We start from the raw sequence: 14,515 nt of genomic DNA, 5'->3' as shown, positions 1-14,515 counted from the left end.
TAAAAACGGGCCCTTTGGCTCGAATCAGCTAAAAATATTAAGGAGGTATCAAAATAGAGAATCGTGTTAGTTCTGATAGACCTTTAAAAAGAAAGTATGTACAAAAGCAATTCGAAACAAGAATGTGTCCATAGTACACGGATGCCCCACTCGCACTATCATTTTCTATGTTCAGTGGACCTTGAAATTGGGGTCAAAACTCTAATTTGGCATTAAAATTAGAAAGATCATATCATAGGGAACATGTGTACCAAGTTTCAGGTTGATTGGACTTCAACTTCATCAAAAACTACCTTGACCAAAAAATTTAACCCGAAGCGGGACAGACGAACGAACGGACGAACGGACGCACAGACCGAAAAACATAATGCCCCTATTCTATCGTAGGTGGGACATAAAAAGTATTTTTGTTCTTTTTTATATTTTGTAAATTGGAAATTTCTAAATATATATATGAGATGTTATATATATATTTACACCAAGATGTCGTTAAATGAAATTGGATACCCTGCATTTATCATGCCAAGACCCCCTCCTAAATTATTGAAAACAATCATTCTGCATTGACAATAATATCTTGGTGTACATTAGATATACCATTTCGGTCTAACGCCCTCAAGATGTATCTTATACACATTTTATATTCCAATTTAGCACATACTTACAACTTCTCGTCCAATCAAATTGCTAGAATTTGCCTTCTAATTTTCATAGTACATACTTTTTCCGTGAACTAAGTAACTACGCACGAATGACCACAAGGGTAAGATTTCATTGTATCGTAATCAAGATTATTTTGAAATAAAATGCTGTGTTCCATATTAAATTAAATAGTTTGTAATATAGTTTTCACATTGATTTTTAAATATTCTGCTATTAAAATCTTTGGATCTAAAAAATGTTTTTGACGATTGCAAGTTTCTTTCATTTAAATAAAGAGTCACAAATATGGTTCTTTATACCTTGATTAGAGTACAACGCCATCTTAAAATTGTGATAATTTATCACCCATGCAATTACTTTGTACACAAAAAGGTGTGTACTATGAAGCCTTGTGAAGGAAAATTAAGGCAACTTGATCTATTTCGTCATGAATTGATTGATTGATTGATTATTGGTTGCTTAATGTCCAGTGGCAAATGTTTCATGCATGTTCAGGACGATGTCATGAATTGCAAAACCGTAATAATGTCTGAAGAGAATGTGCCACCTATATATATATATATAATATATATATATATGTATATACATGTTCTGATACATCTATTAGTTTTTACTTTGAAATAAAAAAAACATTAACCCTAGTATCTTTGATCTATTGGTAGTTGGTTTCTAATGACTATCCGCAGACTATCCATGGGACATACCAGGGGCGGATCCAGCCATTTTTTTAAGGGGGTTCCAACCCAGGAAAAAAAGGGGGGTCCAACCATATTTGCATTCAAAAGCATTGATCGCCCGAAAATGAGGGTTTTCCAACCCCCGGACCCCCAGCAAACCTGGGTCCGTCACTGCAAACTATCTATATATTTCAAATTAATTATAGCTTAAGTTTTACTGTGCAATTGAAAAATGTTTTCAAGACATGTAAAGCTTCCACTGCAATTTAATCATTGCCTGCTTTTGGTCAATTTATTTTGTCATCTTACCATGTAAAGAAGTACATGTATAGTAAAAACACTGCTTTATACCAATAAACATACTCACACCAGCAGCTACCATCTTTTCATTCTGGAGTCAAGGGCCTTTTGAAATAACATATTTTACAATGATACTAGGGAGTAGATTTACAAAACTTCGTTAATGAGCTCCGTTTTACAAACACCTGTGATACAAGTAGTCAGCCAAAATAAACTATCAATAGACCAATTAAAAGATTACTCGAAATTGGATAGTCTATGAAAAGGTATATACTATGAAATGAAGAGCTCGGGGCAAGCCCCTCGCTCTAAATTGCATAGTATATACCTTTTCATAGACTAACCTAGACTTACAAAAAAATTCGAGTATAAAATTGTATTGCTGTCCAAACAAATTGATTTCTTGAGAAGATCTCACGGACGACATTTTGACATTTATTCAAGCTCGAGACTCTTAAAAAACTATGAATTCATTTAACCTTGAAATACATTATAAATTTTAGCATTTTAGCATATAAAGTTAATAAATTTGTCTTTTTTACAGAAAAAAAATTATTCGCATGCAGTAGGCAAACATTATACAACTAGTGTATGTTCATCATTTGTCCTGTTGAAACAGAGCTATTTTTAATTTATCCCATCCAAAATCAGAATCCTCTTCTGGCCATTCAATGAACATTACATCTTTCCAAAACCGTCCAAATTCGGTGGGAATTTTATCCACTGAAACCTTTTTTGTTATGATAATTATATGGTGAAGATGTCCCGTATACTTTTCGTATTTTGCTCTTTCGATTTCATAACTTGTCCACGTTCTTTCTTTAAAACCATCAGAAATAACAAAAATGACGTTTCGACTTTTTTCGATAGATATTGCAATTGCTTCGGCGAAACTTCCACCAGCAAGAATGTCACGATCTTCTACACAGACAGTCATTTTCCAACAATTTTCTATTTTGGGAACCAGTGAATCCTTCACCCAGGTACCACTATCTCGTGCGTATGATATGTAAACTTCGTAGCAAAAATCTTGTTTCAATCTTTTTTGGACGACTGTCTTGAATTCTCGATAAATCCAGTAAACTATTCTCCATCTAAAATTTATAATAATGGCAACTGGAATGGTCAACACAGTAAATACGGAAAGTAAAACAATTCCTACCAGAAGCCAATACTGACTTCCGCAGTTACTGAAAAGCTGATGAAATTCGTTGTGAACACGAACTGTAGTTGATATCGTTCCGTTTTTCAATCTACATTTGTACTTTTTCTTTTTGTTATCAAACTCAACATTAGTCTCAAACATCCACCGGATAAAATCGGAGGTGTCACAATCACACTTGAAAACATTTCCCGTAAGTCCGAGAACAAAATTCCCGTTGTTTCGTATTCTTTGATTTTCTAACCAGGTTCTCATTGTTTGATTAATAGTTTGAAGCATGTTATATTCCATGTGAAGATGTTTTAATTTTGATAATGACATCAGAGATATTGGAATTTCAGCAAATAAATTATATGCCATAATAAGCTCAGATAATTGTTTATTTGCAGAAAAGGCTTTTATAGGAATATACCAAATGTTATTTGACGAGATGTCTAATGTTGTAACGTTTGGTATTGCCTGAAATGTAGATTCCCCAGATTTGTATATTGTTCTGCCTAGAAGTGTTTGTTTTAGTATAACTGTCCTGGCACTTTCAAGTAATGGTTGGTGTTTTCTGCTTACAAACAATCGTGAATCGATTCCAGTAAGGTTAACAAATACGACGTTACTGTGATGTAGGAACATTAAGTCCGGAATGGAATTGTACAAAAAGTAAGACAGGTCTAAATATTTCAGGTTTGACGAATTTTGTATGCCAACTGTTAAATTATTGTTTACTATTTTCTGTAGAAAATTTGATAGTCTAAGTTTTTCTAACTTAGGAGGTAAAGATATATAGATTGTTCTGTTACGAATATTCGAGTCATTATTCAGTTTTTCTGCATGTTCATGGTTCGTTGTGTAGCAACTGTCAGTCACATTGAACGTAAACGATTCTGTATTATCATAGGACAATGGATTGTACGACAAATCAAAATATTTGAGGTTAACTAACTTACGAGTTAGCATGAGTAGTTCGGCTGTTTTAAATCCATTTGCGACTGGAAAGCGATTCTTCGACAAAATAATGCTTTCAAAACATTCCGGAAATTCATACCACAGAATGGACTTTGGTTCAAAGTCTACAATTCCATCTTCCATCAAAATTAGTTCTTTAATACATATTTTTTGTAAATGTTTGAACATTTCTTGAGTAACTATGACAGCACTTGGAAAATGAAGAGGGCCATCGCAAATTCCCGGATTAACTTCTGTGAATTCAATTATTGAAATTGATTTGTTTTCATATGGGTACAAAAGTTTTAAAGCTAAATCTAACCTTGAACAAAACTTGTATAAACGTAGAACCTTTAGGTTAACTAAAAGTCTTAAGGTATTTGATTCTATGTCAGTAATGTGTTTGGAATTGTAAAAATGTACTTCCTCTAAAGTGGACGTCAGATTTAAAAATGTTTTGTTGGTCAAATGATCTATATAACACCTGTTAAAGTAAATTTCCTTCAAATTAACAAGTTCTCCAAAACCACATTGTTCAAATACACGCTCAGATAAAAGATCCATTGACAACTTGCTTAGTTTTTTCATGTAGCCAAAGAATGGATACGAAAGTGATGCTACCTCCGGGATATTGTCATTTTCACTTATGTCAAGCTCTAGCAGTGATGTTAGTGGTTTAAAAATATCAGCTGAACTTGAATTTGACAAATCCATTTTGTTTTTTGAAAGTGATAAATTGCTCAGTTGTTTCATTCCATAGAAAGCATCCTTTTGGATTAACGTGAGCCCTGTTTTATCAAGTTGTAATTCTTTCAAATGCTTGTAACGACTGAAAGCATAGTTTGGTAATTCTGCGATTCTGTTCTGTATTAAGTTTAAAGTTGTAATACCAATAGGCAGATCATCTGGTACTTTCGTAAGGCCTCTGTCTCTGCAATTAGCTATTGTTCCTCTCATTTGACATGGATTACAATTGATAACATTGAAAAATACAATATGAATACATATTAACGTACATATATCCATTGTTCTATCACTCTGTTCATTTTGCATTATTTGCATCTTCATAAATACAATGAAGGAAGTAAGGAAACAGGACGTAGATATTTATGACTTTGGTTGAATTCATATCTATATAAGGATGCATTTTAAAGTTTACACTGATTATTTTTTTCGATAACGATATCTTAAAATACACATTTTAACAACGTCTATAATCAAATAATGTACAGGAAGTGCCGAAGCTATTTCTCTGATAGATTATATTAAAGTATTACATACGAGGTTCGAGGGCTATTTCTCTCTAATATGTCATATTAAGTATTATGAGCAACATTAATGGTGCAACTAGTGGAGCAGGATCTGCTTACCCTTCTTTAACCCTAAGATCACCCCAGGTTTTGTTGTGAAGTTCGTGTTGCTCAGTTTCAAGTTTTCTTAATAGCGTTTTGAGGACTTGTCTGTCTTGTTGTCGTCTTTTGTTTTCTGCCACGGTTTTTGTTAGTTTCGTCGACTTGTGCGTTTTGAATGTACCCTTGATATCTTCTGCCTCTTTTAAATAAAAGACTCGAAGTTATTTTACTAATATTATAAAACTAAAAGAACGAATCTGCCAAATATTCAGTAAAACACGTGGCTCAAACTGAAACAGATATAGTTTAGATTGTGCAGGTTGTTGGCCCATTAACTTTTAAAAGGAAAACACACGTTTTTGCAAATGTATTTTGTATGCCTTTCTGAAAAGTAATTTTGCCCAACTTTCCTAACGAAAAATGCGCTGCGCACGCACGAAACTTAAAAAGTGTTCTTTTCATTTAGAAAATTGTTCAATTGGTTGACGTTACAAATATCTATACTAACTACTTAAACGCAAATAAACTCAATCATAAATACCAGGACGCCCAACGCGCGTTTCTTTTACAAAAGACTCGTCAGTGACGCTCGAATAAAAAAAGTTAAAAAGGTCAAATAAAGCAGAAAGTTGAAGAGCATTGAGGACCCAAAATTCATAAAGGTTCCGCCAAATACAGCTAAGGTTATCTATACTTGGGGTAGAAAATCCTTAGTATATCGAAAAAATCCAAGTTTTGTAAGCAGTTAATTTATATTTACGACCACATGAATGATAATTCATGTCAACACAGAAGTGATGACTACTGTGCTGGTGATACAATCGGGGAGGAAACCTCCACCAGCAGTGTCATCGACCAAGTGATTGTAAATCAACTCATCGTATACCAGGATTAAAATTTTGTACGCCTGACGCGCGTTTATTCTACTAAAGACTCGTCAGTGACGCTCGAATCAAAAAGGTTAAAAAGGCAAATAAAGTACGAAGTTGAAGAGCATCGATGAACCAAAATTTATAAAGGTTTTGCCAAATACAGCTTAAGTAATCTATTCCTTGGGTATAAAATCCTTCTTATATAAAAAAAAATCAAAATTTGGAAACAGTTAATTGATAATTATTACCGTATCAATGCTAAGTCATGTCAACACAGAAGTACTGACTACTGGGCTGGTGATACCGCATCTACCCAGCGGTTGTTAATAAACTAATCATAGATACCATGATTAAAATTTTGTACGCCAGACAGAAGTTCAGTCCACAAAAGACTCGTCAGTGACGCTCGAATAAAAAAAGCTGAAAAGGTCAAATAAAGTACGAGTTTATTTATAATTATGACCATATCAATGACAATTCATGAAAATATAGAAGCGCTGACTACCGGGCTGGTTATAACCTTTTGAAGGAAACCTCCTCCAGCAGTGGCACCGACCCAGTGGTTCTAAATACACTCATCATAGATACCAGGATTAAAATTGCGCGTTTCGTCTACAAAAGACTCGTCAGTGAGGTTCGAACTAAAAAAGTTTAAAAGGCCACATAGAGTACGAAGTTGAAGAGCATTGAAGATCCAACATTAAGAAAGTTTTTTCCAAATACAGCCAAGGTAAATCTATTCTCGGGGTAGAAAATTCATAGTTTTATCCAATTGTGTAAGAACGTGTTTTGTCTGCAAATTTCATTCTTCCAGATATTTTAGATTCTGTGTTAGCAATCATTCATGGCAATTAACTTTAAATAAAGGTATTGATGTTATTAAAATTGTCTCTAGCGGGAACATTCAAACATACTAGATATCGATCGAGTTTGTAAAAAAAACTAATTTAATGAATTATGTTTTTTTTTTTTTTTTTTCATTAAAACAACCTATCAGTTAAATGTTCAGATCAAAACAAAAAGATCGGCTGCGTTTGCATTTTTTTTCAGAATAAATTTTGTCTTTTTGTTTTACAAATATTGATTGTTTCATTTTTTTTCTCTACAAACCTTCAATACCGTATCCAGCAATTGTTCCAAATCTCACTTCGATATTCGAAAATAATGCCATACGTTTTATAATAGCTAATTATTTTTCCCCTCATAATACCCTCTGCAAAGTCGTTACTTACGTTTTCTTTAAAAAAAACTTTTATGTTTTGTAACATTGAGCGTCAGAGCACATTACCCCAAGAGGTATGTGACATTTTGTAACAGGGATTTATTTATAATTTTCGGAAATAATATCTGCTGTATCAGTTATTATAAAATAATTATTTCTGTTTTGCCTGGATTGAAGCACAACATAAGTCAACTCCTTGAGAATTCGTCCAGCTCTCTCTATAAGTCAAGACCACCCACAACAATGTATATCTGTCCCCAATCGTACCATTAAGAAACTGAACGAAGAGTCCGGTCAAAGATGTGAATTTCTATGCAATCTTTTATATATTATAAATCACAAAGGACCAAGTTCTGATCCTTGTGGAACTCCAGTTGAAACAATGAAAATTAAGGAAGACAATTTCTTTTTTATTGCAAAGATAACTTTAAACCAGTTTAATAAGTAACCAAGTATTCTGTAAGGTTTTGTTTTGTGTAAAAGCCCTCTTTGCCATACTATAAAAAAACTCCGGCTTGAAAAATCACCCCAAAAAAACATTTTTTTGTTCTTTTCTTTTTTTTTATATCTTTATTCTCATCACCAAATACATAGGTACAGAAAACACATGTATAACATCATATTAGATACATAAACATAAATACAATATATACAACAACAACAAAAACAATTAATTCAGGAGGACACACTCGCTTCTTTTTAAATCAAATAAACTTACATAAATTTATTTGTAGAAGACACAATTTCAGTAAAGAGTATAATATTTGGACTTCTATTGAAATTTTGTTTACTAAATGTATTTATGTCTTCTAAAAAATGTGAACAATTTATAATATAATGGTATTCATCCCCAATGTGTAGACTACATTACAAGTTCCCCGAGTGATTTTAGAATACAATTGATAATTTTTGATAGCTGATGCAGTAATAAAAAGCCAGACATATATTCGTAAATTAGCTTTTCCAAATCTAAATTGAAATATTTGAAAACAATTGTGGTTGTGGTTTTCCTATAAAGCTTATAATGTATGTTGGTCTGAAGTTTGAGAGAAATGACGAAACCCATATAAATTCTGTAATGTTTATTACATTTGTACAACAAACACTTTAAGATCACAGGGGAAAGACAGCATAAAAGGAAATTTGGAGCATACAGAACGGACGAAAACTTTCAAATCACAGGGAGATGAAGCATTACAAGTAGACGGCTCCAACGGAACAGCCAAAAACTTTCAATTCACAGGGAGTTGAAGCATTACAAGCATTTGACGCTAACAGAAACAAAAGCTTTCCAAGAGAACAGTTAAAAACTTTTCAAATCAAAGGGAGATCAAGAATAACAAGGAGACGACTATAAGAGAACAATCAAAAGCTTTAAATCACATTAAAGCAAGTATTTCAAACAGACGGCTCTAAAAGGACAGACAAAAATTTTCAGAAAACAGGGAGGGCGAGCATTACAAGGAAATTGCGTTTACAGAACCGTCAAAAACGTTTAAATCACAGATGGTGTGAATGTTAGAAGCACACGGCTCTAACAGAATAGTCAAACACCTTGTAATAACTGTGTACGATAATAGTTATAGATAGCAAATTTTCTTTTTCTATACTATAGATTACCTTTGAATAAAGTTCACTTTGCTCTGTATCTTTCTTTCTGTTTGGATACATTTCATTAAATTAAAATAAATGTTTCAACCCAAAATGAGTTATCTCGAAAATGACAGACAGATGGTGTTACAGGAGAAGTAAAGCGTCGATTAATTACCTTTGGACTCCAGATATATATTTATTTGCAATAGACAGCATTATTGTAACGTATACTATAGGAAAAGGTAAATGATCAAAACCCACCACCATTATACATAAACTTGTAATATACGAAATATCTATAAAGAATACGCTGACAGATGCCTCGCTAGCCTACGCATATACATGATGTGAATTAATTTAGTTATATGAATAAAATGATTTCTCTCAATATCTCTCTATACTAATTTATATTCCCGAAGGTCGCGATCAAAGATATGGTTCCTATCTCTAAATTTTTCACCATTGATCGTTTCAGTGTCACGGGGAAAAATCTTATTTTAGCCTTCATAGATAGAAATGCCAATTTCTACTGGGTACGACAACTGTTCCGTGCTAATTTGTTTGTTGCTTTTTAATTTTTTTTATTAGGAATGGGGAGGTGTACGCTGCATAAATATGAATGTCTGGTTTGGACAAAACACAATTGTTAAAAATGAAATAATCAAATATCTGAATTTCATCTGTAAGTATATTTCTCTTAATTTTAAGGCAAATTACATAATGTCAGAATTATGAATATATTCTTCTTTTTAAAGTATTACACAATATTTCACTGGACAATAAATAAATATATTTAATTAGAAAAAGACAAATTAAGCGAACTAACCAATTAAGCATTCTATTTGGAATTAATTAGGTGAATTTATCTCAGGGATCTAAACAACAGATAGTTCGGTATATAATGAACTATTTTGACAGTCAATTATTACATGGTATTCAGTACCAGTGAAAAGTTGACGAATCAATCAAGGTTGAAAGGGTCAAGTGACAAAGCAATCATTGTCCAAGCTATATCGTTATGGCTTTAGGTAAACATTATTGGATAATGTGAGTAATGAGATGAGCAGGACTCCTACATCAGAGAGAAAATTACTTAATGCCAGTCAAAATTTTGGGTATATATCCTGCATGCTTTTAAAGTGCAAAATAAAACTTTACAAAGCTGTTGAAATATTGATAAACATGATTTCCCGAAGACTATTCCAGAACTCTGATGATGTGGACATTATGCAATCAGCAAATGTTACCCTGAATTTTGATTCAACACCAGAGAAAGCAGGCAGAAGTATACTGTCGTTCGTCACGCCAAATATCAAAAGAAATATATTTCCTCAACCTGATCAAGATTGCAGTCTTTGTTTTGATGGTCATGTCAACACCACATTGAAGAAATCAGCCAAAAGACAACTCGACAACGATGACGTGTCTTTACCAAAGCGACGCAGACACAATGACGATGTGAAGACAGTTGTAAATATTCTCACACAAAACGATCATTTGATAGCAGACGGTAGTAGAACATACAGTTTACCAACAGTACAGGGAAAGCATCAAGATTTAAAGAGCATCTCACCACAGATTCTCGCTGACCTTGTTGAAGGTCATTATGATGGCGTAATAGATAGTTTCCGGATAATCGACTGTAGATACCCATACGAATTTGAAGGTGGGCATGTCAGAGGGGCGGAAAACATGTATTTACACGAGACAATTTTAACTCTGCTTCAGAACCCAACAACAGAAAAACAAGTTCTTATCTTTCACTGTGAGTTTTCATCAGAAAGAGGTCCAAAAATGTTAAGATTCCTCAGGAGCAAAGACAGGGAACTAAACAAAGAAAACTACCCAGCATTAAACTTTCCAGAAATTTATCTTCTTGATGGTGGATACAAAGCCTTCTTCGGCGAAAATCCTGAACTATGTGACCCGATCAGCTACCGACCAATGCTTCATTCTGACCATTCAACAGATTTACGCCACTTTCGAGCAAAATCCAAATCATGGACAGCAGGAGAAAAAAGACGATATGCAAGAAAATCAATGCGATTTTAAAACAAAACTTCTGGTCAAATATCTAGTGCTACAATTCTTATGTGATAAAATACAAGTGCTTAAATTTTATAAGCTGTTTATTCAATTGTTTATTGTTATTCTGTTATCTGTTTTTTATCTATTATAAATTATGACATATTAAAGCCTATGAAAAAAACTCGCTTGATTCTTGTTTTATTCAGCGTTAAAACTTTCGTGTACTTCTTAATGTATACTTTAGTTTTAACGTAAAGAGTTTGTTTGCTGTCTCATAATTTGTTTCCTTCATAACTTCCGGATTTGTATTCGTGTATTCATGTGATATTGCTATATACGTATCATGCAGTGTACTTTGGTTAAATGGCAGAACAAACTACCAGTTTGCACACCCCTTCACACAAACGTGTCACGTTATCAGCTTGAGGGTTGTCTTCAGTGGACCGAAACATTCTACATAATAATTTTTCACACTATGAGGTCGAATAGTCTAGATTTACAGTAGGTTGTGGCGTTTACTCATTGGTACTTGTTTAGATATCTTCATCAAATTTCCAAACACTTCTCCCGGCAAACTTGTAGAGATTGCTACCATTAAAGTGTTGTTGTATGCAGGTATCATAATGGAAAAAGAAATTTGGTGGAATGGTTTCATAAAAACTGTTGGCGAGTTTTCAAATGTTTTAAATTAGCAATCATCTCGAATGTCAAAACTGCTGTAAATGTTCCTTTGTCGAAGCGATCTCGGGATGGTGAAATGGTTTTCACAAGAAAATTGCTGTTAATACTGATGTGTTTATCCGCTTTTTTTATAATAAATTTCACGCATTCGACTAACGGTATATCTCCTCGAAATCTCTAAACGAGGCATTTTAACACTTTTCTGCATTTAGACGTGCGTCCTTTTAAACAAAATTTTTAAATGAAATATTAGACCACTTTCTATTAGTTTTTTTTTTATTGTGGACGTCTTTTATAAGGCAGTCATGGAATAATAAAATATGGTCTAGCATATCATTGCGTTTGCGTCGCTTTGGTAAAGACACATCATCACATCATCGTTGTCAAGTTGTCTTTTGGCTGATTTCTTCAATGTGATGACCATCAAAACAAAGACTGCAATCTTGACCAGGTTGAGGAAATATATTTCTTTTGATATTTGGCGCGATGAATGACAGTATACTTCTGTCTGCTTTCTCTGGTGTTGAATCAAAATTCAGGGTTTACGAAGTAGATTGAGATACTTGAGAATGAAAATGATATCAATGACATTTGAAAAATTACAAATGAACATGCAATCCTTGCAACTAATCACCCTACCACAAAATATTAATATAGTTGACTTATCGTGAATAGTTACTAAGGAGCAGACCTAATTCGAACGCGGTGCATTACATATACGCGGATTTGCATTAAATTTGCGCGGTTTTAAAAATAGTAATTTACAGGTGAATATGACATTTACAAACTGTTTCTTCCCTGCCAAGGGTACTCGTCAGGTGGTTTTATATATACATGTAGTACATGTTCAAATAACTGGAGATGTGTATGCTAGTCAAATGCGTTTTGTTAAAATATACTTTGTCACACTTTTTGGTCTTTTGGAAAATGTTGTTTATGCTGTATTTAGACCCCTTTACTAAGAAATATGTTTTGCATGCACACGTATAAAAATTGCGGTTTTTATCCAACGCAATCATAGGTTTGAACGTTGTTTTCAATTTAGACATGCACACGTATAAAAATTGCGGTTTTTATCCAACGCAATCATAGGTTTGAACGTTGTTTTCAATTTAGACTTTTAAGTATAAAAATTGCGGTTTTTATCCAACGCAATCATAGGTTTGAACGTTGTTTTCAATTTAGACTTTTAAGTCTAAATTGAAAACAACGGTTTTTATCCAACGCAATCATAGGTTTGAACGTTGTTTTCAATTTAGACTTTTAAGTCTAAATTGAAAACAACGTTCAAACCTATGATTGCGTTGGATAAAAACCGCAATTTTTATACGTGTGCATGTAAAACAAATTGCTTGGTAGAGGGGTCTAAATACATCACAAACAACAATTTCCAAAAGACCAAAAAAGTGAAAAAGTCTATTTTAACAAAACGCATTTGACTAACAAGTCGAACAACTGATGTTCTTAAACCCTGCTGACTGCCATTGGCGATTGCCAAATAAATTGATCACCAGATCTAACAAAATGGATCTTAATATTAATTTAATACCAAACAGAAAACAATAAACTTGTGGAAAAGATGGTATACCACAAACATGAGGTGCAAAAATTTGTACACCATATCCGGATTTCGACAATTAATGTCTCTTCAGTGATGTTAGGGATCGAAACGGTATTTGGAAGGCCATATAATTTACCTCAATTTAGGAAAGACTCTTGAATTTTAAAGAGTCCAAATAGGATGAACGGATCATATAAACCAGAAGGAAAATATAATACAAGCCCAAACGAAAAAATATATAAAAGTCTAAATTGAAATATATATTGGCGGTCAAGACAGTTTATAATATTTACTTTTAAATGTTATAATTATACTGAGGAATCATAAAATCACACTATAGATTCGTTAACCGTAAGCACTATAAAGAACTAAACATATTATTCAAGTCATGTGCTTTATACATCAGTTCTAGCAGTATATTTAAATCCAAAGAACTTGGAATCTGGAGACATGTAGTTCTCTACAACATTATGATCTGCAAACGAAAGGTATCATCATGTATTGTATCCATCAGTTACTCAGCAAAGCAGCCACCAAGAACGTTTGGTTCAAGAAAAACTATTGGAGAACATTTTGAGCCATTTCCGAATGATATACTAGATTTTTCTTTGTACTATTTTCTCAAACCCAATGTTTTGATCTTGCGTTGTTTGGTAAAAACTAGCATGGTAAATATATATGTTAATATATATATATATAGGTAAAAGTCGCGCAAATGTAATATTTCTTTTGCGCAAATGTTATATTATTTCCGCGCAAATGTAAAACGTCCAATCTGAAAGGTCATATTTTAAACACTTGTAAAAACAATCTAAATACCAAATAGTGTTAACTTATCATAAATTTTAATTGAGGAACAAACTAATCCTGGAAATTTAGCCTTGACTACGAGAGGATGTTAATGAAGTCAAGGTCATAAGACATATTGCATTTTAAAATAGGACCAAGTTCAAATGACAATAAACGACTGAAAAGGTCTGAATATAAAAATAAGTTGATGTGGTATGATTGCCAATAAGACAACTATCCACCAAAGTTCAAATGAAGTGGATGTAAGCAATTATAAGCAACCGTACGGCCTTCAACAGTCGAACAGACTATTTCCCCCTCTCAAACCTTAACGAAGATAATGTATTTTCAGATCTTTTTAGATTCGAAAAAAATATTGGTAACACAAATAGGTTGAATTCCTAACATTTTTGCAAAATCTGAAAAATGTCTCTCAGGAACAAAAATTGGACTTGGCATATCTTCTTTTAAGGTGGGGTGGGGGGGGGGGGGGGATTTCTGGAATAACAAATTCGATAATATCTTAAACAATTAAAAGAGGACGTGCGACAAGCGAAACATATTCGTGGTCAACGGAGACACAATATATTTAATGCCGGTCGATCAAATCGTTATGGCGTCCGTAAATCTTTCGAAGAGATGACTTCAATATAATAATCAGACGATGTGGTATGAT

At 33.2% G+C, this 14,515-nt stretch overlaps 2 protein-coding genes across 2 annotated transcripts; one reads left to right on the top strand and one right to left on the bottom strand.

Annotated features, from left to right (window-relative positions):
• Window positions 1–2,191: 2,191 nt before the first annotated feature.
• Window positions 2,192–4,767, bottom strand: LOC127738808 (toll-like receptor 10). The gene is made up of 2 exons (XM_052250196.1): window positions 4,632–4,767; window positions 2,192–3,197 (listed from the first exon to the last, which is right to left on the bottom strand). The coding sequence occupies exons 1-2, from the start codon at window positions 4,765–4,767 to the stop codon at window positions 2,239–2,241; spliced, it is 1,095 nt and encodes a 364-aa protein (XP_052106156.1). The 3' UTR covers window positions 2,192–2,238.
• Window positions 4,768–10,007: 5,240 nt separating this feature from the next.
• Window positions 10,008–13,291, top strand: LOC127738803 (M-phase inducer phosphatase-like). The gene is made up of 2 exons (XM_052250183.1): window positions 10,008–10,804; window positions 12,872–13,291. The coding sequence occupies exons 1-2, from the start codon at window positions 10,008–10,010 to the stop codon at window positions 12,897–12,899; spliced, it is 825 nt and encodes a 274-aa protein (XP_052106143.1). The 3' UTR covers window positions 12,900–13,291.
• The last annotated feature ends 1,224 nt before the right edge of the window (window positions 13,292–14,515 follow it).

Source organism: Mytilus californianus, unplaced genomic scaffold (genome assembly GCF_021869535.1).
Source record: "Mytilus californianus isolate M0D057914Y unplaced genomic scaffold, xbMytCali1.0.p SCAF_1, whole genome shotgun sequence".
In the NCBI taxonomy this organism is placed as follows: Eukaryota; Metazoa; Mollusca; class Bivalvia; order Mytilida; family Mytilidae; genus Mytilus; species Mytilus californianus.
The sequence above is the reverse complement of the archived record's forward strand: the minus strand, read 5'-3'. Positions and strand labels throughout refer to the sequence as shown.